General features: G+C 44.9%; 1 protein-coding gene across 19 annotated transcripts in view; it reads right to left on the minus strand.

Moving 5' to 3' along the window:
- Positions 1-1,015: 1,015 nt before the first annotated feature.
- The window catches only part of LOC139415091 (protein 4.1-like), a 106,275-nt gene continuing 81,510 nt past the window's right edge, over positions 1,016-25,780 (minus strand). For 4 of the 19 annotated variants that reach the window (XM_071162893.1, XM_071162892.1, XM_071162894.1 and 1 more), the window contains exons 7-22: positions 25,059-25,277; positions 23,723-23,810; positions 22,441-22,593; positions 22,061-22,158; positions 18,708-18,880; positions 16,219-16,316; positions 13,361-13,414; positions 13,194-13,226; positions 9,043-9,201; positions 7,342-7,404; positions 6,370-7,044; positions 5,172-5,300; positions 4,982-5,080; positions 4,202-4,282; positions 3,377-3,492; positions 1,016-1,706 (exon numbers count right to left, since the gene is read on the minus strand). In XM_071162893.1, coding sequence (XP_071018994.1) covers positions 3,385-3,492; positions 4,202-4,282; positions 4,982-5,080; positions 5,172-5,300; positions 6,370-7,044; positions 7,342-7,404; positions 9,043-9,201; positions 13,194-13,226; positions 13,361-13,414; positions 16,219-16,316; positions 18,708-18,880; positions 22,061-22,158; positions 22,441-22,593; positions 23,723-23,810; positions 25,059-25,277 — 2,230 coding nt within the window. In that variant the 3' untranslated portion in view covers positions 1,016-1,706; positions 3,377-3,384. Of the gene's footprint in view, positions 1,707-1,988; positions 2,119-3,376; positions 3,493-4,201; positions 4,283-4,981; positions 5,081-5,171; positions 5,301-6,369; positions 7,045-7,341; positions 7,405-9,042; positions 9,202-12,543; positions 12,607-13,193; positions 13,227-13,360; positions 13,415-16,218; positions 16,317-18,707; positions 18,881-22,060; positions 22,159-22,440; positions 22,594-23,722; positions 23,811-25,058; positions 25,278-25,780 lie in introns of all 19 variants that reach the window. The other 15 variants (XM_071162902.1, XM_071162896.1, XM_071162897.1 and 12 more) reach the window with 9 other exon arrangements.

Below are 25,780 nucleotides of genomic sequence, written 5' to 3' on the forward strand. Positions count from 1 at the left end.
GATTTGACTTGCTGCATATTACTGAATTACAGCTGCATTAGCATAGAAACAGTTCTACTTTTCAAACATACAAAAACATAATTTTGAGAAATTTTCCCATCTGAGAGAACTAAGTCTTTAGAAAGTGGCTTAGTGTGGAGCTGGCCTTAAAGGCTCAGCCACCTGTCGATACTTTCTCCATTTCATTATTGATGGTATTACTGATGGAGCTCTGCATCTCAGCAGGGCTCAGACCTCACAGCTTTTAAACATTGCAGTTTACAGTTTCCAACAGTTTACAAACTGTTGGAATGCAGAGACAATGTGCATATTTTATTACTAAAATAATTGTTAATTGTACCATCAGTATTCAATTATTTCTAAGAATTGTTCAAGCTCTTTTCAGACTATTGCCCATGGTTGACAGGTCCCAGAACTCAAAAGTCCACAATGAGCTTCTGTAAAAAGATCTGAGCCTTTTCTAAAGCAATGAAAACTTTTGAGGATGGTCTGTTTTTTTGTGGTTCAACAGGAAGCAAGCAAGAACTCAAAGATGTTTGGCTGCTGAAGGGTGTTGTATAAAAAGAAACCAAAGTCATCCAATTAGAGAATAACAAATGTTTATTTCAGTGTTACACAGAGGGTTAGGTGGCTGTGGTGGAGAGGGGGAAAACAATTTTCAAACTGCTGAATATCTAAGATGATCTGCTATACACATGGTCCAAAGAGCTAATTGATGCCGTCATTGGACTTGGTGGGGTTGGTCAGACTGCAGAGAGCACTAGGCATGAGGCAGCCATCTCTTTAATCTACAGGTAAAATATTAAAATGGTGGCAGCTGTGTTTCTTTTAGCTGTCAAAAAAACCTCTGAAATATATTACAAATATTTTTTAAAAAAAAGGGGCAAACACACCTCATCAACATCACAGTAAATCAGTTTACAGATAAATACACAAAAAAAAAGTTTAAAAGACCCCAAAAAAATTCTACAAATATATTTAGGATTAATGATGCCAGAAAGTCACAGAAAACAAAAAGTGTCCAAGCTTTTTATTTTTTACATTTTTTTTTCTGAGTGAGGTATTGGAAAAGCACCTGCACTTTAATGGAATGCTTCAGTTTTGAATGCATAGAGAAGAACATGTGTTGGCACTGTATTGCAATGTACAAAATGACACAGTGCTTAACCCTTTGCTGGTCCCTTGGAAACTCACCCAATTAAATTCATTTGCTGTTCTTCTGTCCCCCCCCCCCCCCCCAAAAAAAAAACTGATAAACATCTGGCTCTAAGAACATAGAACAAGACTAGGTCCAAAGCTAATATCCACCTAGTCTTACTTCATGTCCACATACAGATGCAAGCATCCAGGAAGCTAGATATTGAAATGTACTTTCTCATAGCACCAGCTGTCTGTACATACTAGGAATGTGAATACTGCGCAACAATAAAAATTACCACTTGATAAATCCTATCTGGTTTTAACAATGATAGCCATTTTTTTCTTCTTTTAGCAAAAAACACATAAGAATAAAAACGCACTACAAACATTAGCTAAGTGGTTCTCTTCTGAGTGATAAAAAAAGGAAGGCGTGCGATGAAACAGACACATAGGAGTTCAGCCTCAGGGTTGTCTTCACCTTGTCTTCTCACCAGGTTGACTCTCAGTTTGGGAGATGACAGGAGTTTCTCAAACATCCATGTATGAACTTCACAGGCTCTTCAGCTCTGTGAAAGACAAGGAGAGAGGGATGAATATTATATTTAACATGAATGAGTAACACCAACTGGAGTAATTTAAAGAGGTGTCTAGAGCTCTATTCGATATAACCTAAAATAGCTTGGTATGGTAATGCCACTGCCTTGCACTGATTAACAGTGATTATACAGTTGATCATATCTACTATTTTCTAATTTAATTAGGAAGAATTCATCTGCTTCACTGAAAGTGGCCAAATCCTGAGCTTTAGTGCTAATAGGGCATAAATTGGATTTTCATTAGATACTTGCCTACTGGGATTTAAAGCCACCATCTCCTTGGGGCAAACCCAAACCAGCTAGTACTCCATCGCCTGCTTCAAAGTCTTTTGATGAGAGAGGTATCTCTCACGTCATGCCAGGTAGGTAGAGAGGAGGGAGACTATAGCGAGACAAAAGCACTTGATGATCTGACAACAGCTGCCGCAGCATTCTCACAGAAGGTTACACATGCTGCTTCACCAATCAAAGTGTTACTCTATTCTCAGCAACCACTGCAGTCTTGCTCATTTCCCCCCCAATTCAGCAGAACTGGAGAGGCATGACAGAACTAAACACTTGAGCTGGGCTGGCTGGGGCTCTATCTGGGCCACCTCTGAAGTGGAAATAAATTGACTACTTTTATCAGTCCCACTTTCCTGTTGGCAGTTATTGCGTTGCTGAAGTGCAGAGTAGGCTCTGCATGGAGATGGATTGTAAACCAAAGCTTTACTGTAATGTAAACAAATCGCTGTGCATCGGACAACTGGCATGATGAGCTGTCTGAACTTGCCAAACGACCCGAGGATATACCGCTATATGGACAGGGTGGAGGCAGAGCAATGAGCTAGTTTATACAGAGTAATACCAAAGTAATGAAGGCATATGATCCACCCAGCACCCATGGATTCACTGTCCAAAACAATTGGCTCAGAGCCTCTGCTTTGCTGTGGGTACATTTTATCCTATTGTATGGACCCACTTCTGACTCATTTTTGATGAGCCAGATACTGTTTTGTGACTGAAGTAATTGAGGTGTTTTCAAAACAATTCTCTGGGCGTGATCCAAGCTTTTTGAGACCTCAATGGATTATAATGGTTTCATGTCCAATGGCTGACAAAGTTGAGTAACTGATGAGAGCTATTGTAAAGGGCTTTCAAGCTAACAACCTACAGGGAATATTTGTTTCCTCCTCCCTTACACCAATTAATTAGCATAGTCATTAATCTGCTGTTCCAATGTGTATGAAGTGTCATAATGTCTGGTGGAGTGTGGTGCCATAGTCTGCCAGCACTGTGCATGTTAGAATACAGACAGTGATGTCACAAGGTTAGCAAAGCAAGTAAAACAAAAATATTTTGCTCAGACAAAATTATACATCTGCAGATGTTTGGTTCTGACATTTTGTATGAATTGTGACATTTCATGCCAAAATAGCTCAGTCAAATGCAGACAGAGCAACCGGGGAGTTAACAGAGAAGATGAAGAACTCAAAGACAAAGACAAGGAGACAGACAGTTCCACCATGTGGGGGGACTTATTTCCAGCGGATGCCGCTGATGTGCTGTCTGTTTGGGCTAGTAGGGCTCCTGTAGAGTAAGAGCAGAGGGACTCCTCCCTCACTCTATACCCCTCTAATCACCACGCCCTTGGGCCTTACCTGGTGCCTCAGTCCTCGCCCTCCTCGGCCAGCTCTGTCTCTTTGTGGACCACCACCCGGGTCACTGACATGTCAGGGTGCTGCTCTTTGGCTTCCTTTATAGCCTGGGCCAAGGCCTATCCGGGGTGGCAACACGCCCCAGCAACAACACACCCAAAAGGAAAGGGAGACGATGGCATTAACGGAAATAATGGAACACAAAGGAACCGAAAACAATTGACACAGATGAGAAAAGTAGTGGTAGCAACAACAAAACAATCGGTAAAACATCAAATGAGAGGACAAAGGATGGGAGGGGTTGAGGAGGATATGGAAAGCATGACTTGGTAGTCTGCCCATGCTTGTCCCTTTGGGGTTTGTGGTGAACTTCTACTGTGGAAACATATGTTGTCGTAAATATTTGTCTGTTCTACAGGGACTTCTGTATGGAGTGTATCAGTCTGCTGTACTCTTTAGTTTAATGTCCAGAGAACAGAACAAATCAGCAGCGCTCTCATACGGAGGGAGGTAAAAGACTAACTCTTGACACTATAAATCAGAAAGCTGGGTCTTGTAACAGGAATCGATGCATCTCTTTCAGCTGAGACATTCACTACACAATATGAGCGAGCTATTGATTGCAGTTGGTAGTATGGCATATGATATATAAATATGACAGATCCTCATTTAATTTCCATATTAAGTATAAATGTTCACTAAATGGACAAAAGTGACCAATGTATTAGACCGACAACTTCCATTCAGTAGTACAAGCTGCTGTGGTGTACTGTGTAATTGGTTCCCACCAGAGGGCGTGTCTGATTGTTGTGACTGACTGACGCTCACCTGATCGTGGTCGATGTCTGAGTCTCCGGTGATGACAATGCGCTTCTCGATCCTGGTTTCTGAGAGACCACCTTTTAATGTCTGCAAACAGACATATGTTCAGGATAAGTGCACAGACATATTGTACTAGTAAAACAACAAATCCATCAGGAGGCTTAAATTATGCACTGAGCCGAATTTCATCAAGTTTGAATCTTTCAATCTTGGAAGTATCTCCTTGTGGACATGTGTGCTCCCAGGGAGGAGGATTTAAAAAGAAAACATCCCCAGCTATGTGTATAAATGAGTTTGGTGCCACCAGCAAGAGAGCAGATGAAAACCAGAGTTCTTCAGCAAGCTTGCTAGAGATACTGTCCAGCAGTGCAGCTGCTGTCAGGTGTCTGCTTAAGCCAGGCGTTTGGCATCTAGGAGTCAGCATCAAGTCACAACAGAGGAATGATGCCTGGGCTGGGCTGGGTCGGTGCCAGTCACAGCCCCAAGCATCGACACTACAGAGCAGGCTGCTCTTCATTTGCACACAGATTACACTGAATAATGCTGCCAGATGGGAATCCAGTCCTCCCTGCAACAGTTTTCATACCATGGTGTTTACACAATCGACCAGGGAGAGCTGGGCCGTTACCATGGTGATGGATGTGGCTTGGAGGTTACCATGGCAATGTGTGTGGTTGCCATGGTGAAGTGTGTAGTAACCGTGATGACGTGTGTGTGTGTGGTTAACTTTGTGGCGTGTTTGGCCGTGTGGTTACCATGGTGATGTGTATGGTTACATGTAGTTACCTTGGTGATGTGTGTGGTGGTGGTGGTGCACAGCGACTCAGAGGTAATGGTTTGGGCGGTCATGAGAATGCCTGGTTCACTGTCTCCACTGCCGTCCAGCTGGAGAACAAACAGAGCCAGGTTGAGCATCATATTCCCGGCTGAACACTAGCTATATAGCGGTGGTGGTCTATTGAAAGAGTGGTCATACATGTGCAGCCTCGTAAGTGATGGTCTTTGTCTCTGTGTGTACGATGGGAACCTCCTTAGTGGCAATCTCAGTCTTCTGGGCCGCAAACGTGTCTGAGATGGTCACCATCTCGGTCTTCACCACAGGTGGCTTGGGGGCAGGGAGGGAGAGAGTCAGGACAGACACACACACACACACCATGCTGGTCCACTTCACTACGCAAATACCACATGCAAAGGCCAGGCAAAAACAGCACAACCGCTAAAGTAGAAGGAACAGAGCTCATGCACAGGCTGCAAATGAACGTTACAAAAACTCACAGAACTATAAACTACAATCTCTTCGGCGTAACCATGCAACCAAGCGCATGCCAGCTGAGTTACCAACTGAAAATGCAAAAAAGGCAAATAATATACAGACGTTTTTGTAATTGTTATGTAAGTGCACAATGCATTTTTGCTTTGATCTTTGCCACAGGCTACCAACAGCTTGACACAGACATGCATTGACGTTCCCACAAATGAACGCTGTGGCATTTAAGTGGTTGGGAGGACGAGTCCTTGAAGACAGTCACGTTGGTGACTAAACCCAATTAATGCCAACGACCAAGCAATAACGCATCTTACCCAAGCACTTACAGATAAAGACCCTATACAGGGGAGGAGACACAATCCACATACTGTAACACACACACAACATGCAGTGCACAATACCAATACAGACCAATACAGTGCTCACAGTATGTATAATGTATGAATGTATGAAGGGACACAGTACGCAGAGTCAAAATAAAACCCCAACAGAAACGTGCTGCACTGAGGTGGTAATGATTACAGTGAAGTAGTCTGGGGGGGGTGCAGATTGACAGTAGGGGGCAGCACTTTGGCACAGATCCACAATGGCTGTTGCGTCTGCTGGGGGATATTAGCCATTATTTCTTACGATTATCACTTATCAACATTCAACTTGCTTAGAAAAATAGCCCAAGCGACCGCTGTGCAGGTGAAAGGCCTTCAGATAGCTTCCCATTGCTATGACGCTCAGGTGCTAAGCGAGAGAAGCACGGACAGACAGTAGAGAAGCAGCAGGTAGGTGTGTAGGTACAGTAGGTAGCTAGGTATATAGTAGGTAGGTAGGAGGGTGGTGGGTGGTGGTGAAGGTCAGAAGTGTGCATGGCTCAGTACTACGCAGCTCTGTGAGGCCGCAGCCATTCATTTACCTCAGAGCAACAAATAACCTGAGGAATACGCTCCGTCTCAGCGTGAGACGCGTCCCCGTTGACTCTGGGCTCCTCCTCTTCTTCTTCCACAGCCACCAGGCCAGGCTGGTCCTCAGCATGCCCGTTAGGGGCCTCCTCGGGGGTAACCAGGATGTCCTCGGTGCGCTCCTCCTCAGCGGGGGCATCGACCACAAGGGCTGTCTCTGGCTCTGCCATAGGCGTTTCTTCCACTACTGCAGGGGAAGGCATGGTCTCTACCTCAACCTCTGGGAGTGGTTCGGGCTCTGCGACTTGCTCTGGTTCTTCATGGTTGTCCACTTCCTCCTTCTCCTCTTCCTCAGGCTCTTCTTTGATCTGTTCCACTGAGGTGCTGACAGTGACCTGGGGGTGGTACTCCCCTGCCTCCTCCTCGCTCTCACTGTGGCTGTCCGAGGACACGCTCACAGGCCTCTTCTGCTCCTCCTTCACTTCCTCTATCACTTCCTCTACCACTTCCTCGTCAGGCTTCTCGACCTCTGTCTCCACGGCGACAGGGGTGACCACCACCTCGGGGGTGGTGATGGTGACAGAGCCTTTGGGTGCCACCCTGATCTCCTCGACGACTACCGTCTCTTCTATCTCAACCTCTGCTGCCTGCAACGTTGTCTCGTCTGATTTCTGTTTGTCATCTGAACTCTAAACCAGAAAACAAAAACAAACGGAATAGAGAGAAAAAAACAAAAACGTAAAAGATGACCACACAACCCAACAAAGGACAACACCAACTAAAAAATACAACGCAACAAACATAAGGAGGGATGGAAATGGCAACAGATGAAGAACAGTCAGCATAATGGCAACCAGCAAACAGAGAGATATGGATGGGTGGAAGAAGAGATGTCTGGAATAAAACAACTGATGAGCTGGCAGTTAAGAATATGTGTGGGGGAGAGAAAGCAGAAGGTGGGTGTGTTAGATGAGGGGGAGGACCACCTTAGAGACCGTGTCCACTGTGAGGTCAGGGAGAGGCTCCTGGGTTGTGGGTGGGGGGCTCCTCTGTGGAACAAAGGCAATGGTCACTCACCAGCATGGCATCAGGAATCACTAGGGTTAGTTACTATAGCACTGTACAGGTTCCCCTCTGAGCGGGTTAGGAGGGAGAGACTCTGCCATGCACAAACATTAGCATCTCATTACCCATCTGTAAGGGAACTTTTAACAGTTCTATATAAAAACATATAGTGTAGTGACACTCAGAGCACTTAAAGTCAGAACAAACATTCAGAACAAGAGGCGAATGACAGAAGAGAATGAAATGTCGAGAAAATATTCAAGTTTATGGCCAGCCTTGTTTGTGCTCTTACAGCTTGTGTACAAAATTAGTAGGTTTGTGCATTGACAAGCTAATGACACATCTTGTCACAATAATGTGTATACACTGTAAATTCAGCCATTACTTTGATTGTGTGTGGTGGTCTGGACTGGTCATGAACTTGCTACGGCAGCAGCGAGAAGGAACAATGGACAATACATTAGTTGTGGCATGGTTTTATTTGATCTGTACTTAGGAGCACCTGGGCAGTGAGTGGAGCTGAGGCCATTGGGCTAGAGAATACAGCGCCCTCTGCTGCTCTCTTAATGGTGCTACAGCCAGGGTCAACCAGACCAGACTCGCAGGCAAATTTACTGAATTAAATAGAGGTATTTTCCTCTTCTAAGCTCTACACGGGTTAGAGAATGACAAAGCAAAGAGGTCAGAGTTAGATGCTGGACAAACACATTTATGGAGAGAAGACAAACTGTAACTTTCACAAGCTAATCCACACAGTTCAAAAAACACAACAGAAAACATAGAAGTGCCCTTAAAAGTTTAGTGGCTAAGGGTGGCAGATTGACATCAGAGAAACTGGAGAGAGGAAAGCTGGAAAAGGTGCCACAGTAGAAGCTTTCAGCTGTGAAACAAAGAGGGAGACAGGGATAATGGAGGTTTGTGTTCTAGGAATGAGGCAGCACATCTGTAACAAAGACATGCCACACACACTGTTTATCACACAGGTGCAGGACGTGGCCCAAGGCCTGTGTGTGAACACTATCACCTGCTTGTTGGGTGTAGACACAGAGTGACAAGAGGCATGCAGTACGTCACGCAACACAATCAAACACAGGTCTGAAACACAGGGTGGGAAATCCCAAGAGGAGACACGAAGTAGGAAATCAAAAGTGAGCCTTGTCCAGCTGAAAGGAGGAGCAGTTACACCGATGCACAAGTGAAAGAAGCATACCATTTTTAAATAATACAGCAGTGAAGATTAAAGCTCAGAAAGAAAGGAATTTTCAACAGTAGTGCAAATATACCCTTATGTTCAGTGTCACTTCAAAACATAAGAGGCTGAGAAAATTGTGAACACAGAAAATCTAGCGCAAAAGAACACCGGTTGGGGCAGTGTGGCATGTGTAGCTACAAAAGAAAGTGTTAGTGGAATTAGGTACACAGAGAGAAGGAGAAGAGGGAGAAGGGGTGATACTTCTATATCCAACGGTCACATCAATCATACAGAGTCAGAACCAGGGTACAGAGGTTGGAGCCAGGGCCTCCCTGCAGACTAGAGAGGTGGAAACAGGAGGAGAGTAGAGGACATGCAGGCAGGCTGGTGGGACAGGAGGACTGGCGGTAGGACACGGCTGGACACGTACCCCTTGGGCCTGCAGACGCAGGCTGGTAGCCGGGCTGGCAGTGAGGCGCTTTTCCCATTGACTGGGACGCGTCTCAGGGGTGGCCTCCATAAAACTGCGCTTTAACTCACTAGTGCTAGCCTGATGTTTCAAAACATCCTCCTGAGTCTTATCCAGGTCCTAGCGGTGTCAGGAGGATGCCACACACAGCCATGGTGGGGGAGAGGGGAGGACAACAGGTACATTAGTCTGTAAACCATGATAGTAACAGGAAGGGTGCCAAGCCTCACTGACTGCCCATTTATGGTTAGTTTTAGTGTGTGTATGGCAGTTTATGGTTAGTTTTAGTGTGTGTATGGGTGAACTGTTTTAGACCTAGCGCAGAGTAAAGAGTGCATTTCCTAAGGAGCCACCAAGAGGCGATATCACTCCACAGAATGTACAGGTTATTATTGGGCACTACCCATTTCAAATGGTTACGCACTGTCCCAAATAAGACCTCAATCTAATTATCAGATAATATCGAATTGAAAGCACTCTGGGTTCAACTTGTTGTGACCCCTTTTAGAGAGGAGGATGTACAAAACATCCACACTGATCAAGGGTTGTGATGAGGGATCAGTGAGGCGAGGCATTGTTATGAGTTTAAACCCTTTAGCTCAGTAGTACACCTGAACATCAAAACGTGGAACTGCCAGTGGAACCCAACCAGAGGGACACATTTCCCCTTTATGAGACTGTTGAACAAGGGCTTGACTCTGAACTGTGTTAGTCTTGTTGTCACACAAGTCGGCAGGTGTAAAATTATACATCGCATAGGCACCTGCTATTGCCATGGCGATAAGTGACATGGAGGGCGGTTTCACTATACATACAATTATATCATTCTTATTTCAAATTAACATACTCCAGAAAGGTTGAAAAGCTGTTTATCATTTACAATTCTCACCACGAGTTGAGTAAATTCTTAAGTACATTTCTCCAATCTTTTGATCTCAAGGTCATATAGTAACTGCCATTTAAGCCATAACAGTCTAAGCCCTGTAAGCTATGTGGAAAAGTTTCAAGGTCATACCAAGGATCATTTGATTTAGAATTTGTACACCCCTTGAGGTATCAAATGTATTTTGGCCTTATTGCCATTAGCCCATACAAACTAAATTGAATAACGTTTACTACATACATGGAACAGATAGATATATTCTGGGGACTAAAGGAAGTGAGTCCTACAGTACCAGTCAAACGTTTGGGCACACCTCATTCAAGGGTTTTTCTTTATTTTTACTATGTTCTACATGGCAGAACGGTACTGTATATCTGAGAGATTTGAAAGATCAGGAAACAATGAATGTGCACACACACGCTTACCCCTTATTTTAGGCCACAAAACAGTCGCCATATATACAGTACCAATCAAAAGTTGACACATTTACTCATTCTATGATTTTTCTTTATTTTTTTTTTTACAATTTTCTACATTGTAGAATAATAGTGAGAAAAAAAATCAGAAAGTAACCAAGTGTTAAATCAAAATATATTTTATATTTGAGATTCTTCAAAGTAGCCACCCTTTGCCTTGATGATAGCGTTGCACACTCTTGGGATTATCTCAACCAGCTTCATGAGGCTGGAATGCATTTCAATTAACAGGTGTGCCTTGTTAAAAGTTAATTTGTGGAATTTCTTTCCTTCTTAATGCATTTGAGCCAATCAGTTATGTCGTGACAAGGTAGGGGTGATATACAGAAGATGGCCCTATTTGGTAAAAGACCAAGTCCATATTATGGAAAGAGCAGTTCAAATAAGCAAAGAGAAACGACAGACCATCATAACTTTAATTAAGACATGGTCAGTTCATCCGGAAAATGTAAAGAACTTTCAAAGTTTCTTCAAGTGCAGTCGCAAAAAGCATTAAGCGCTATGATGAAACTGGCTCTCATGAGGACCGCCACAGGAAAGGAAGGCCCAGAGTTACCTCTGCTGCAGAGGATAAGTTCATTAGAGTTACCAGCCTCAGAAATTGCAGCCCAAATAAATGCTTCACAGTGTCAAGTAACACACACATCACATCAACTGTCTGATTCAGAGGGGTTGGGTTAAATGCGGAAGTTGAATGCATTCAGTTGTACTGAGTAGGTATCCCCCTTTCCCTTTCAGAGGAGATTGAGTGAATTAGGCCTTCATGATCGAATTGCGTCAAAGAAACCATTACTAAAAGGTCACCGATAAGAAGACTTGCTTGGGCCAAGAAACGAGCAATGGACATTAGACCGGTGGAAATCCGTCATTTGGTTTGATGACTCCAAATTTGCCATTTTTGTTTCCAACTGCCGTGTCTTTGTGAGACACAGATTAGGTAAATGATCTGCGCATGTGTGGTTCCCACTGTGAAGCATTGAGGTGGTGGTGTGATGGTGCTTTGCTGGTGACACTGTCTGTGATTTATTTAGAATTCAAGGCACACTTAACCAGCATGGCTACCACAGCATTCTGCAGCGATACACCATTCCATCTGGTTTGCGCTTATTTGGAATATCATTTGTTTTTCAACAGGACAATGAAGAATATAAAATAGATTTTTTGGTTACATGATTCCATGAGTTATTTCATAGTTGAGGTCTTCACTATTATTCTACAATGTAGAAAATAGTAAAAATAAAGAAAAACCCTTGAATGAGTAGGTGTGTCCAAACTTTTGTCTGGTACTGTACTGCAACTAGTATCGAGGGACCTTCAGACAAGTCTTGTAAGGCCTGTGGGCATGTTTGTGAGAGTCTCACCTTTCCACATGGTAGTTTGTTGCCCAAACTGTTAGGACGCTACAGACCAATGTTGGCAGATCGGCTGTGCTGACTTCAGACGAGCCCCAAGACACAATCGTGTTTGTGAGAGAGTCTCATCTTTCCATAGAGGGTCATAATAATAGGACAAACCGTTCCGACACTACAGACCATTTTGTGAGAAGACCGATTTTCGGGATGTATCATGGTCTGGATGTGGTGGATTGAGACGCGGGGCAGCAGACAGCGACTATAGGAGGTTAAAGACATTCTGGTAATTACACCATTTTAAAGGGCACTAATGACAGTTCCACGTTTCTAATGTGTGAGATTATAGAACACTCTGGGTAGGTTTAGTTTGTTATCACACCATTACAAATGCACAACTTAAATTAAGCAAATCAGAGCAGGAAAATCCCTTATTGGGTCAGGGAAACATTAGTCCTGTTAAAAACACATCCCGGAAAATACTAAATATCCAAAACAATTTTCAACTCAAAAACAGGAGAGGTTGAGCGTTCATCAGCGCACCCCTCGCCCCAATAAACCCTTTTTGGTCGGACATGCACCCCATCCCACATGCAAAATCATGCAATGGTGTTCAAAAACACACACAGAGATAGAGCCTGAGAGTGAAAGGTAGACTGGAGAAGACAGCCTGGGACAGGAGCCAAGAGAGGACGCAGGCTTGGGCTTTGATTCCCTTTAGTTACGGGCCAATAGTTATCACAGTCATACCAACCTCCAACATTAAATTGCTATGTCTGACATATATATTTTCCCCCTGCACTCTCAACTTTCCGCTCTGTGGAATCAAAAAATGAAGACGCATTTGTGAAAAATACATAAAAAAGGAAATAAAATGCCTAAGCGCCCAGAGGTGAGAATCTGTGCAGTCAGGACAGTTCCACTGCAGAGCAGAGGCTGTGGAGACTGGGACAGAACTACACTGGACGTCCACTACTGGTCAGGGCAGACCAGAATGGACCCTGTCTAAACCACACGTCACCTTAGCTGTGTAGTGATTAACTATAATACTGTAGAGATAGAGAATATTTACTCCTCACAAGGTAGAGCTTATTTGGGTGTTAATCCATAGAATGCTGCAGCTAAGGCAAGCCTATCCAGAACAATTTCCTATCCAGAACAATGTCCTATCCTCAGCATGTTCAGCTGTGGTGGCGTGTGGTTGAACAGCAGTGTGTTGAGAAAAACCATACACGTCACAGATCACAGTGGCAGCAGCACAAAGAAACCAAAAACAAAGCATACATTCCTGCAGGACAAGTGAAACCCAGGTTACAAAATAAAGAGCAGCGAAGATGTGAAAAAGCCCAGATGATCTATAGACAAAGTCACCATCAAACAATCAATCACAGTTAATCAATCAACCTGCTGGGAGGAGTCTGGCTCATCTCTTTTCATCTGTTAGCACCCAGGAGAAAAGGACATGTTAGTTTGATACCTGCACTGCCCAGAGCTCCGTGTATATACACTGTATTACAAATAATCTTAAAAGGTGCAGTATGCTGGTAAAGATGCCCACTGCCCTCACAGACCTCAGTGCCTTCAGTAGGTGTGGCCGCCGCCCTTTCGCTAGGCTCCTCCTCTACCTGCGTGGTTTTTGTAGTGGGAATGTTTTTTTGTCGGGGAAAAGAAAAAGGTGAAATGGATGATGAGAAAGCCTGATTCCCAGCAGCACCACCTAACGGTGCAATGTCATGTGACAGAGGGAGGAGCGCCCAGGCTCTGCCCACATGAGAGTGAGACCTGATGAGATGGGGGCGATGCACATGCTGGCCTCGGAATACTGGTCATTTTTCTGTATAGAGCTGATTTAACTGTTTTGTGTCATTTCCTACTTCATGTTACTTATTGTTGCCTAAATGTCAGAAACCCGGGTGTACTAAATGTCAGAAACCCGGGTGTACTAAATGTCAGAAACCCGGGTGTACTAAATGTCAGAAACCCGGGTGTACTAAATGTCAGAAACCCGGGTGTACTAAATGTCAGAAACCCGGGTGTACTAAATGTCAGAAACCCGGGTGTACTAAATGTCAGAAACCCGGGTGTACTAAATGTCAGAAACCCGGGTGTACTAAATGTCAGAAACCCGGGTGTACTAAATGGCGACTAATAACACTGAATGGGACAGGGGGTGCAACACAGGCAATGACGTCCTTATAGGGCAAAACTAACTTGAAAACAGAGCTATATATACACACTAAATCTACCTGCGTATGACTATGGCATTTACAGCCAAACAGATAGGGACACAGGAATAAGAATTATCATTTTACAACACTAAAAAGGTTTAAATTATTTTTATGACGGAGCAGCCAATACTGGTACAATAAGAGTGATTAGTATTTAATAACTAATTTAAGATCTCTAAAGAATGGCGAAAGACTGAAATTCTATTTAGTAATTTTATACAGAAATCAAGGGTTTTAAGAAGAAAGGAGAGTGAAATATAACGGGGATGGAGGGAGTGCAGAACACAGACGTGCTGGCTAAGGTGAGGGGTGGGAGGAGCTGACAGAAGCAGGGGGGTGATGAGATGGTGCCATTCAGGCGGCGGGGTCACACAGCTGGTCACACAGCTCTTCCTGCAGCAGGGAAGTGTGTGTGTCAGTGTGTGTGTCTGAGCAGGGTGTGGCCACAGGGGGATGAGCGGGGACAGGTGCCTTATGCTCCAGGTAGCAGAGCGACAGGGCCAGGGGCAGGGCCAGGAGGAAGGCCAGAGCTAGGGACTGGGAGGCAGACAGCAGCAAAGCCAAGATGAACATGAATGAGGGCACCAGGGAGGGGGAGGAGAGGGGCAGGTAGCGCTGCAGCCCCGAGGGGATCAAGCAGGCAGCACAGTCCTTGGGAAGGCTGGGGAAGCAGAGGTAGCCGTCCGCATCCAGCAGAGAGAAGGGCAGGAAGCCCAGGCCCATCAACATCCCCAGCACGGAGAAGCCCAGACTGGACTGAGCCACATCATTGGCCAGGACGGGTGACCCTTCCTGGGGCTCTGAGCTGCAGGCCAGGGGGGAGGGAGGAGGAAAGGCCTCTAGAGACTGGTGATGGTAGTGCCCTGTTGCAGCCAAACTGTCTGCATGCTGCTGGGGGGTAAAATCAGGATCCCAAATACCCGGGTAGTCCCCGTCCCCATCTAGCTGGCCCCAGGACAGGGGGTCGTCCTCCGAGATGTCGGACAGAACGTCTAGCTCAGAGATGGTGTCCAGGATGGGAGGGATGGATGAGTTGGAGGAGGATAAGGACAGGGGGAACATGAAGATTGACTACACAGTGATTAACCCGTCGTTTCCCCCATATAGAGAAAGAGAGAGAAGGCCACATGTAGACACCATGCAGGGAAGGAAGCGTTGAGGGGGAAAAACAAGCAGTAATCACAACCAAGAGAAGAAGAAACAAATGTGTGAAAAATAATAAAAATGGTAAGAGGAAGGTGTGCGCAGGAAAAGAGGGGAGAAAGAAACACCATTAGTGAGACGTGTTAGGTCAGGGGTGCAGCAGAGTAACACGGGTGCAGACAAGAGGTCACATAGTGGGGGCAGTGAGAGGTCAGGGGTCAAAGGGTGGGTCCAAGAGGTGCTGGGGGAGGAGGGTCAAGCGCATTCTACAACTGTACAACAACAGGATCAGAACTGAGAACACTAGTGGACAGATGCAGAGAGAAGTCAGAGTAGATGACAGGAAGGGGAAGAATCTAAAGCAACCCAAAAACAGGAAGGTCTTTGTGATTGAGTTAGAGATATAGCACAGTTAAACTCTGGTTGTTCCTATTCAATTTGAATTCAAAACTCTTACTTTTAGCCCTGTCCCCTTAATTTTTACTTCCAGGTAAACCCCCCAGAGAACCAGAAATCTTCCCTGACCATGGCAGGACAACATCCGCCGAGCAAGAATCCAGTTAGTGGAGTCTCGATTAATATCACAATGTTAGGAGGGGATCCTATTGGTGTACATTACCCCTAGTACAACTAAGACAGTGCCCCCCCCCCCCCCCCCCCCCCCAATAATGAAATAATGATATTGCATTATGGACAAGTCACTGTTATGTTAAGGATGAATATGATCCTTTATACAGCACCCACATGTCAAGAGAGTCTTGCACTCTCCTAATAGGAGTTATGGTACGAAGCAGACAGTTCAGAATGTCATCCTATAACTCTGGCTAATTCAACTCCACAGTGCTACAGTGGGGGGGGGGGGGGGTGACAAAACCAAGATTAAGTCAATAAATCTAGGCTAGAGAGTGGAGATAATTAATTGAGTTCCTTTGAGACAAAATTATTAGGCATTAGTCAGACAGACTATTCATTTCCAATTCAACAACAGGATGTCAGATGTTTGGTTCTTCCTTGAAAGACAAGAGATTGAGTTAGATCATCCCGCTACCTCCTCTCACCTTGGAAGAGTCAGAGGAGAGTTCCAGGCCAGGCTCCCTGCCGTTCCCCACAGAGGTGGGGGCCGAGTCATGGGCCTCGATCATGTTGATCACTGGCGCTGAAGGGGCACAGGCAAGATGACACATATCCAAGCTTTATAGAACATTCATATTCTCCATTCATGTATGTATACTTCAGAGAGCTCTTCAATTCAGCACATCATGCTAATGTCAATGCATGGCCAGCAGAGGGCGGTCTAACCCCAGAGCACAGTTTAATCTGGACCATATGAAAACAATAAAAATTAAATGTACCTGCCTTTTGTGGATGAGATAAGACCATAATTGCACGGATTCATAGTACATACCAGACATGGCTATTTGTTTTGGTATAGTAAATGCCTATGTCCAATAGCTATTCAGATGGAAAGAGGTCAGAGAAATTACACAGGATCAGTTCTTTGGCTAAATGCTAGGTCTATGTAAAACTACAGTAATGATTGACATGTCATGCTAGCCGTAGTGTACAGTAGCGTATTTAGCAGTGCCAACACACACACAGTGGTGCGGTGTAGTCATGGATTCTTGAGGTTTAGTAGTAAGGGTTTGATATGGAACCTGATATCATCAGTAACTGACCATGCCACCCACAGCACAGCCGCCACTCCCTGTATTGTTGTGCCATGTGTTGGGAGGGGGAGAGGGATTTATCCAGAGACCAGGACCAAATTCTCCTCGGCTAGCCCCGTCTCTTTCAGAGTCCCAGTCTCACACCTGCTGTGACTGTATCTGAAGCTCTGGGGGCCATAGTCAGGGGCCAGAGGAGAGAGATTGAAGTCTCCACGGCTGGCCAGACAGAAAACAAAATGGTTCCCTCCCACCCTCTTCTTATTTTTCCCTCTACTACAGAAGAAGGCGAAGGAATTAATAGTACTGGGCTGATGATGAATGATCAAGAGGCTCAGAGAGGCCCTACATACAGGAGGGGAAAGAAGGAGTGAGGAAACAAAGAAAAGGGATTCCAGAGCAGGCCCAGGTTAGCGTGAGTGAGTCGAGTAACCCTTTAATAATGAATGGCCCGGCCCTAGTACACATGGGGTATTTGGGACTGAGTTGAGTTATCCTAGATTTACAAGCTAGACAGAGAGGGAAGAAAGGCGAAAGCCCTCATCTTGCTAAATGTTATGGTAGGCTATTCATGGCAAAGTAAAGTATCGAGATTGCCATTCCTTTGGTGACTCATGTTCATCTAGGATTCTCCTCCTAGATTTGTGCTGCTGAAGTTGGAAGCAAAAAACTGAACAGTCAATATAACACACTAATCTTTGTCAGAAGAGGTACTGTAAATTTTCAAGCGTCGCCATTTAATTACTACTTCACTTTCAGCTACACCATCACCCGCATTTAATCTGCATAGCAGCCGGGCCAGTCCACTATTACTGTATTTTAGTCTAATTCCCCACATCACGCAAAGACACTAGGTTTTGCTCAGAGCAATTTCTAGAATGCTTTTATGGTGGAAAATAGGCTTACAAATTCACATAGACCTTGGCCTGAGAACATCCGTCATGCTTGTTAACGTTTTAGTGGCACTGTTTCTTTCCCATGTTAAATGTACAATGTAACATACACAGCCTGGGTCTGGTCATAGAAACACATTGAAATCCCCTGGTCAAAAAGAACAAGTCCAGTTTCATCCACAGTCCTTCCCAAAGCTCCAACAAAGGGGAAAAAGATGTTAGAGCCATTTCCTGTATATAGCCAATAGCAATGACAGTGGGGGAATGTGCCAAGCCTACAGCTAAACACTGACTGACGTTGTACAGGACACTGCAAAATGGTTCTTCTAAAAGCACTTGGAAAAGAGAAATAGCCTCATAGTAGGCTATAGGAATGTTCATCCCTAGTCATTGTAACATGTTTGGCTAAATGCAAAACCAGCATAGTTCAGCTCACCAGACAGTTTGAGCTGACTAAAACTAGGAGGATAGTGGTTTGTTCCCTCTAAATTTGAATGGTTGGCGGGGGAACAGAATGCATGCTGAGGCACGTTGATGAGCGTTGTCACGGAACGGGTCCGTTTCTGTATATCTCACGGTAATGGTTTTCCTCTGATCCTGCAGGTCCTTTGTTACTTTATCTACTTCTCTCGCTCGCTGTTTTGGGAGTGTTTCTTCAGAAGTTTATCTAAATGTCTCTTTGATGGCAGGGCTGAGGTAGCCTGTGGTTCTGTGACGGCCCCCCTACGGTGTCTGCACTGAGCTGACTGAATGAGAACCCTCTCATGATCACAAAGAGACCGGCTGCTAGTGTAGGCCAGAATCAGAGGCTATGCTCCACTGAGTAACACTCATCTCCTCGCCTGCAGAGACAGCTATGGACTGACTCATACTGTACTCATTACCAGAATACCAGCGCTGCCCATAGTCCAAGGTAGTGGGCACTGGGCATAACAATACATCAACCCAAATCCCAACTGTGTGTGTGTGTTGTCTAGTGCCACTGCCTACCTCCATCCAGGCTTCGTGAGATGCGCTTGCTGGAGGTGCGCTCGAAGTAGGGTGCCGGCCTGTCGATGAGGGTGCTGGCCTGTCGTGTTTGGGCCTGGGTCCGCCCACTGTAGCGGAACTTAGAGCCCAGTGTGAGGAACTTGGCTTTAGTGGGCGCTTCTGGAGTCATCAACCTGGAGTGAGAATAGGACCAAAATAAAATGAAACTATTCTGAAAACAAACAAATACTGTATCATATTTGTTCAGTGTGTAAACTCCATGTGGATATGTTATTTCAGTTTACTGGATGACAGTGAGGCTATATAGATAAAGAGTATTGGTCTTTTTTCACTATAATAATAATAAAAAAAGCTTTTTATTATTATTATATTTTTTTTATAAATGTCCTGCCTGTGACCTAGGCTAACCACAGGTGGAAGTGATAAACCTAGCTATCTCTGTGTGTAAATACAGAGATTATGAATGAGTCATGAAGACCTAGGTAAAAGGGATCCGTTCAACAGTCTCATTGTTTGTCAGTGACCGTACGTGAACATGAGCTGTAAACCCCATCAAACTCTGGGCGCCGAACAGTAAGCGGTCTCCTATTCTCCTCCGCTGGCTCTGCGTAACAGCTGTGTTTGAGGCTAGATATTCAAAATCGTTCCTGCCCCTATCCTTATCTCCTATGGAGACAGGGCTTTCCTGTCCGCCCATCTCCCCCCATTTGCTTTGCAGGGCCCCTCACTCAGACATTTATCACACACACACACACACACACACACACACACACACACACACACACACACACACACACACACACACACACACACACACACACACACACACACACACACACACACACACACACACACACACACACACACACACACACACACACACACACACACACACACACACACACACACACACACACACAGCCTGAGGGAGCGGCAGGCTGGGGTCCAGATGTCTCTGGCATCTTTCTAGTGGTGTCAGGTTAAGCCATACTGGGGTCCTCTCCAAGGCTCTGCTCTCTGCTGTTATACAGGCAGACTAGGAAGGGGTCTGTTCTGTTGTTTATCCCAGGGGCATGCAGGCCAGGGCTGATTTCAACCCTATTTAAACACACTGGCCCTAGGTGTGCTGCTGGGATGTCAGGGTGTCTGTGGATCCCATTATGATCTCAGCATCCCAGCATGACCTCCATCCCAGCCCAGCCCGGGCCCGGGTCTGTCATGACATCATGCCCTCACATCACAGCCCAAGAAAAGCCACTCTTCGGAACAAATTGCTAATAAGCGGGACAATTTAACTTCTCTAGGGTATGGGGCAGCATTCAGAATTTTGGATGAAAAGCATGCCCAAATTAAACAGCCTGCTACTAGGGCCCAGAAGATATGATATGCATGTAACTGGTAGATTTGGATAGAAAACACTAAAGTTTCCAAAACTGTTAAAATAGTGTCTGAGTATAACAGAACTGATTTGGCAGGCAAAAACCTTAGAAATTGTTTCAGGCTTGTATTCTGATAAATGAGGGAGTAAAACCAGTCTGAATGAATGGACCCTGACGTGTCACAGAGCTTTTTCATGCGCAATCCCGAGAGAGTGCCTTTCTTGTTTACCTTTTATATTGACAACGTTATTGTCCGGTTGAAATATTATAGATTTAGGCTAAAAACAACCTGAGGATTGAATATAAACATCGTTTGACATGTTTCTATGAACTTTACGGATACAATTTGGATTTTTTTGCCTGCCTGTTTTGACTGAGTTTGAGCCTGTGGATTACTGAAGAAAACGTGAGGTTTTTGGATATAAAGAGACTTTATCGAACAAAATGAACATTTATTGAGTAAATGAATGTCTTCTGAGTGCAACCATATGAAGATCAAAGGTAAGGGATTAATTTTCTCTCTATTTCTGACTTGTGTAACTCTTCTGCTTGGCTGGGTACTGTTTGTAATGATTTGTCTGCTGGGCCATGTTTTCAAATAATTGTAAGGTATGCTTTCACCATAAAGCATTTTTTAAATCTGACACCGTGGTTGGATTCACAAGAAGTTCATCTTTAAACCTATGTAAAATATGTTTTGTGAATATTTATGAGTATTTCTGTATTTGAATTTGGCGCTCTGCAATCTCACTGGATGTTGGCCAGGTGGGACGCTAGCGTCCCACATACCCTAGAGATGTTAAAAGCCCTCATAGGTATTGATATCAATATACAAGACCATTAAAGTGGATGGCAGTGTTTGAAATTCAAATTTTACAGATTAAGGACAGTCATTAGTAGGAGTTTCTTTTGCACACAGATCTGAATGAGAGAAGAGGAGAAAGAGGGGCGCTACAGGGCTTTGGGATATTACTGGTTGGGTTGAAGGCAAGGCAGTGAGTGATTGTTGCTTTGTGTTTGTTGAGGCTGTGGCTCCCCTCCTCGTTGTCCATGCCAAGAATAACACAACTCGATTAAACAGCCGAGGATCTCCATGCCGTATCTGGTTTCAATTTGGCGTGTGCCGACAATCCTCTTAAAAACGGTCAAATAATGAGATGCGCAGCAGGTGGGATTTATTATGTGACGCAACACACTTCTGCATTGTCTCCATACTGCTGTACCGTTTGTTTCTACTTGGCTACCTGACAAACTTTTGCTTTTTACTTTTAAGTATTTCATCAAACTCTGTACGTAACAAGTTTACCAAGGTCTTAGTTTTATCCTCACAACTTTTTTAATTCACATTTTTCACCCCGGATGCTTCATCTGGACATGGATCTACAGGACCTCCTCAGGGCAAAAAAAACAAAACAAACTAAGTAACATGATGCCTTCTCATTGCAGTCGCTGTACTCTTAATATACAGGATTACTATCGCCTTGTGGTGAGGATAGCAGAGTTGCAAGCCGGGCTTGAGACGCAAATCATTAGGCAAGGGCAATTTAAGTGTAGGAAAAGATGATGCTGCATCTGTACCACAAATACAAGCGTCCCCTATACCATAAGAAGTTAAGCGCATGATAATGGCCATGGTTTTAGGCCTCAGACAGAGAAGCTGCCTGAACAAATAAGTGCATAGGGTTGCGGGGGGGGGGGGCATTTAACACTCCCCACTGACATGGGGTAGGACTAACTGTGTTAGCTTAGACACATTTCACAGAGTCAACAGGTTAGAAAGGGCCTATAGATAAAGTTGCAAGGTAGAACAGAACACTATAAAGAAAGGTGCAATCATTAAAAAACAACCGCCCTCAGAGGACCTAACACACTAGTTCCTTCTGGTTCAGACATCTTTTAGAGTCTGATGCAGTGAGTTCAAGGTTAAACTTATGTTGGTGTCGTTGACATGGGAGCGGAGAGTGTGATTGTTACCTGAAGAAGGTGTGATTCTCCACGCAGACCTTCCAGACTCTCTTGGCAGAGCGGTGGTTGGGCAGCTTGAAGCCCACGGTGCTCTCAAACTGCTCCGTCTGTAAGACAGAGCATATAGCCGAGTTCCCCCGAGTACAAGAACTAGCCAAGTTAGAAAACATATGCTCCACAAAAAACGAGATATGGATTGGCCTTGAGAAATAAATATCTAAACATCAGCATTTCCATCTCCACAATCAAACCATGTCCTAACATTGTCAGTATTTGGCTCAATGACAGTCTCTTTCCTACAGCTGATCTCTGGAGTGGGGTTTTGGAAAGGACAAGAGTAAATTGTGGAAATATCTTGTTTTTCCTCTGAGAGTGGTGCGGTTCTGTACCTCTCCCGGCCTGATTTTGATATAGAAGTTGCTACGTTTGTAGGAGATCTTGAGGATTTTTGGCCAGGCAAAGCGGTTTATCCGGAGTCGGTCTTTGTAGATCAGCAGGCCATTGGCACACACTCCCAACATGATGTCCACTCCCTCAGAGTCCTGCAGACACAAAGACAACAGCCAAAGCAACAGTTCAGCAAAGTATAATAAACAGAAAACAGTCACGTTTGCAGCAGTACAGACAACATGGATAGAGAACAGACAACGTTCTCAGATTTCAGTCCAGAAGATTTATAATATTGCCAAGGCTCACAATGGAATAAGATTACATACAATTGAATAAGGCTGGTTATGCAATCATCCCACCATAACTCAATGGTAACGTTATCGAACTTGCATGATGCCATAAAGGGTCTTTTAAGTCTGGGACATATGGATAGTTTGATACTGAGTGGCTATTGATTTGTGTATCAAACTGTAAAACGAGGAGGAAAATCCATCGCCGCTGATGGGCATGGCAACTATTAGACACCAATGCATGACTTTCAACCACCCCCTCTCACTCCCCATGGCCATGACATGCTTCTCCACACAACCCTTGTACGTGGCTGTCTGCCTACCTACTGAAAGAGAGAGAGGACATAAGGGCCTGACATGCACTTTTCTCACTAATTACTGACGGTTGGGAACTGCCCCCCCCTCTCTCGTCCTCTCCCTATCCCCCCCTTCTCGCCATCCCCCTCTGTGCTCTAGACCAACAGAACATTTCTGGGAGTATTTTCAACCCATGTCCAGTACACCGGGAGAGAGAATGGTTCATTCCACAGGGCTGTTCCCATGCAGACGGCCCAGTGAAAAGAGCTCCGGCTCCACCACATGTATTTGTACAGCTGATGCACTTTCTGCTTTTGCTTTGTGTTTTCTGCCTGCCTCTCTTCCCCTCACTGCACACTACATCAAAGGAGCCTCCCTGAGTCCTGTGTGCTCTCACAGGAGTTTCAACATACTTTCATACACAATGAATGGAGCGTAGGAGAACAGTTCCTTGACAAATGACTAAGTTTGGATACTGACCAGTAGGCTATGTCTCCTTGTTAAGAACTTACAGTTCAATCGTTTTTTTACAGCTATGAGGTTGACATTTTCTCATTGCAGGGCATTTTATAAACATCACAAATGTATTTCCTAGTATTTCCCAAAACATGTATACAGGAGTGATTTCTTAAACAAAATCTCTGGTTGGATTGGACATTTCAAAACCCAGTGCCTGGGGCCGTGTGTCAGTCACCTTGGCATGGTGGAGATCGACACCATACATCGACAACTTCTTGGCGTTTTCTAAGAACTGGGTATCTGCTTGAGCAGGAGTCATCCCCCTAGAATGTAGACAAAACATAGAACAATACAAAACAAACAGAGGTGAAAAGTTCAAGTCAATGATAATTCAATCGACAAATGGGAGGTGCTGAAAACAGGGAATTCAAAATATGATAATCACAGGGTTTAGTACAGGCCAGGGGTAATTTCCAATCTAATTTCTACACAGGTGTCTTTCCCCAGTCCCCACAGCCGTGTGGTTTTAAAGAGGCCCCTTCAGTGATGACTTCAATGTCAGTGTCAGAAGAGGGGATGATTGTGGACTACAAGAAAACTGAAGAGGAAGCACCTCCCTATCCCCATCGACGGGACAGTAGCGGAGAAGGTGGAAAGTTAAGTTCCTCGGCTTACACGTCACGGACAAACTGAAATGGTCCACCCACACAGACAGTGTGGTGAAGGCGGCGCAACAGCGTCACAACCTCAGGAGGCTGAAGAAATTTGGCTTATCATCTAAAAACACTCAAACGTTTAGACGCACAATCGAGAGCATCCTGTCAGGCTGTATCACCGCCTGGTCGGCAATTGCACCGCCCTCAACCGCAAGGCTCTCCAGAGAGTAGTGTGGTCTGCACAACACATCACCGGGGGCAAACTACCTGCCCTCCAGGACACCTACAGCACCCGATATCACAGGAAGGCCAAAAAGATCATCAAGGACAACAACCACCTGAGTCACTGCCTGTTCACCCCGCTATCATCCAGAAGGCGAGGTCGGTACAGGTGCATCAAATCTGGGACAGAGAGACTGAAAAACAGCTTCTATCTCAAGGCCATCAGACTGTTAAACAGCCATCGCTAACATAGAGGCTGCTACAAACATAGACTCAAATCTCTGGCCACGTAAATAAATGGACTTAATAAAAGGTATCACTAGTCACCTTAAATAACGGCACTTTAATAATGTTTACAAATCCTACATTACTCATCTCATATGTATATACTGTATTCTATAACATCTACTGCATCTTGCCTATGCCGCACGCCATCGCTCATCCATATATTTATATGTACATATTCTATTCATCCCTTTACATTTGTGTGTATAATGTAGTTGTTGTGAATTTGGTAGATTACTTGTTAGATATTACTTCATAGTCGGAACTAGAAGCACAAGCACAAGCATTAACATCTGCTAACCATGTGTATGTGGCCAATAAAATGTGATTTGATTTGTGTCACTTTCTCTTGCTTGCTTTAAAGGGATAGTTCTCTGAACTATCCCTTTAACCCCACACGGCTCTGACCTGTGAGTTTTGTGGAGCTCTACCACCTTCTCCTCCATCTCCTTAGTCTGTGAGGGGGCAAACTGGAAGTCGCTGATGTAGTCGAGGCGTTGCTCATCGGGGTCGTGATCTCCCAGCTCGGCCTGCAGGGAGTAGGAACCCAGCAGAGAGTGGGTGACGAAGGAGCAGGGCAGACGCCCCGAAACTATGTCCTGCCGCAGCTGAAGGCACAGGAGATATCTACAGGGAGATGGAGAGATGGGAGGAGGGGAAGAAAGAGAGTGAGAGGCGAGCGAGATGGGATCAAAGGGCATGAAATAGATTTTGTACATTTGGTCTGTATGTTTATCATGACACTAATCCACTAGTTCAGATCTGACATGACATTCAGCACGTGAACGTGGTGTGTGTGGGGGCGGTTTCCTGTGCCTTACAGTACAGCAGCAGCCTGCAGACTCACAACAGCAGAAATAGCGTGTGCGGTAATGGGACACAGAGAGAGAGAGACAAAAAAAGGTAGGTGTGTGAGATGATTGCCTGTGACCTTGGATCTGGGGCTGTGCTGAAACTAAACTCTGGAGGCTGAAGACAGCTCCACTGCATTCGATATTGCTGCAACCTTTTGACGGGTGCCGATCAAAGAGGGCATTCTACGCTAGATTATGGAGTAACCGGAGTGATCCCGCTGAGGGCTCAGAGCCGAGTGTGATGAGACACTGGGGGAACACACGGACATTGAACAC

Source organism: Oncorhynchus clarkii, chromosome 8, assembly GCF_045791955.1.
Source record: "Oncorhynchus clarkii lewisi isolate Uvic-CL-2024 chromosome 8, UVic_Ocla_1.0, whole genome shotgun sequence".
Taxonomy (NCBI): Eukaryota; Metazoa; Chordata; class Actinopteri; order Salmoniformes; family Salmonidae; genus Oncorhynchus; species Oncorhynchus clarkii.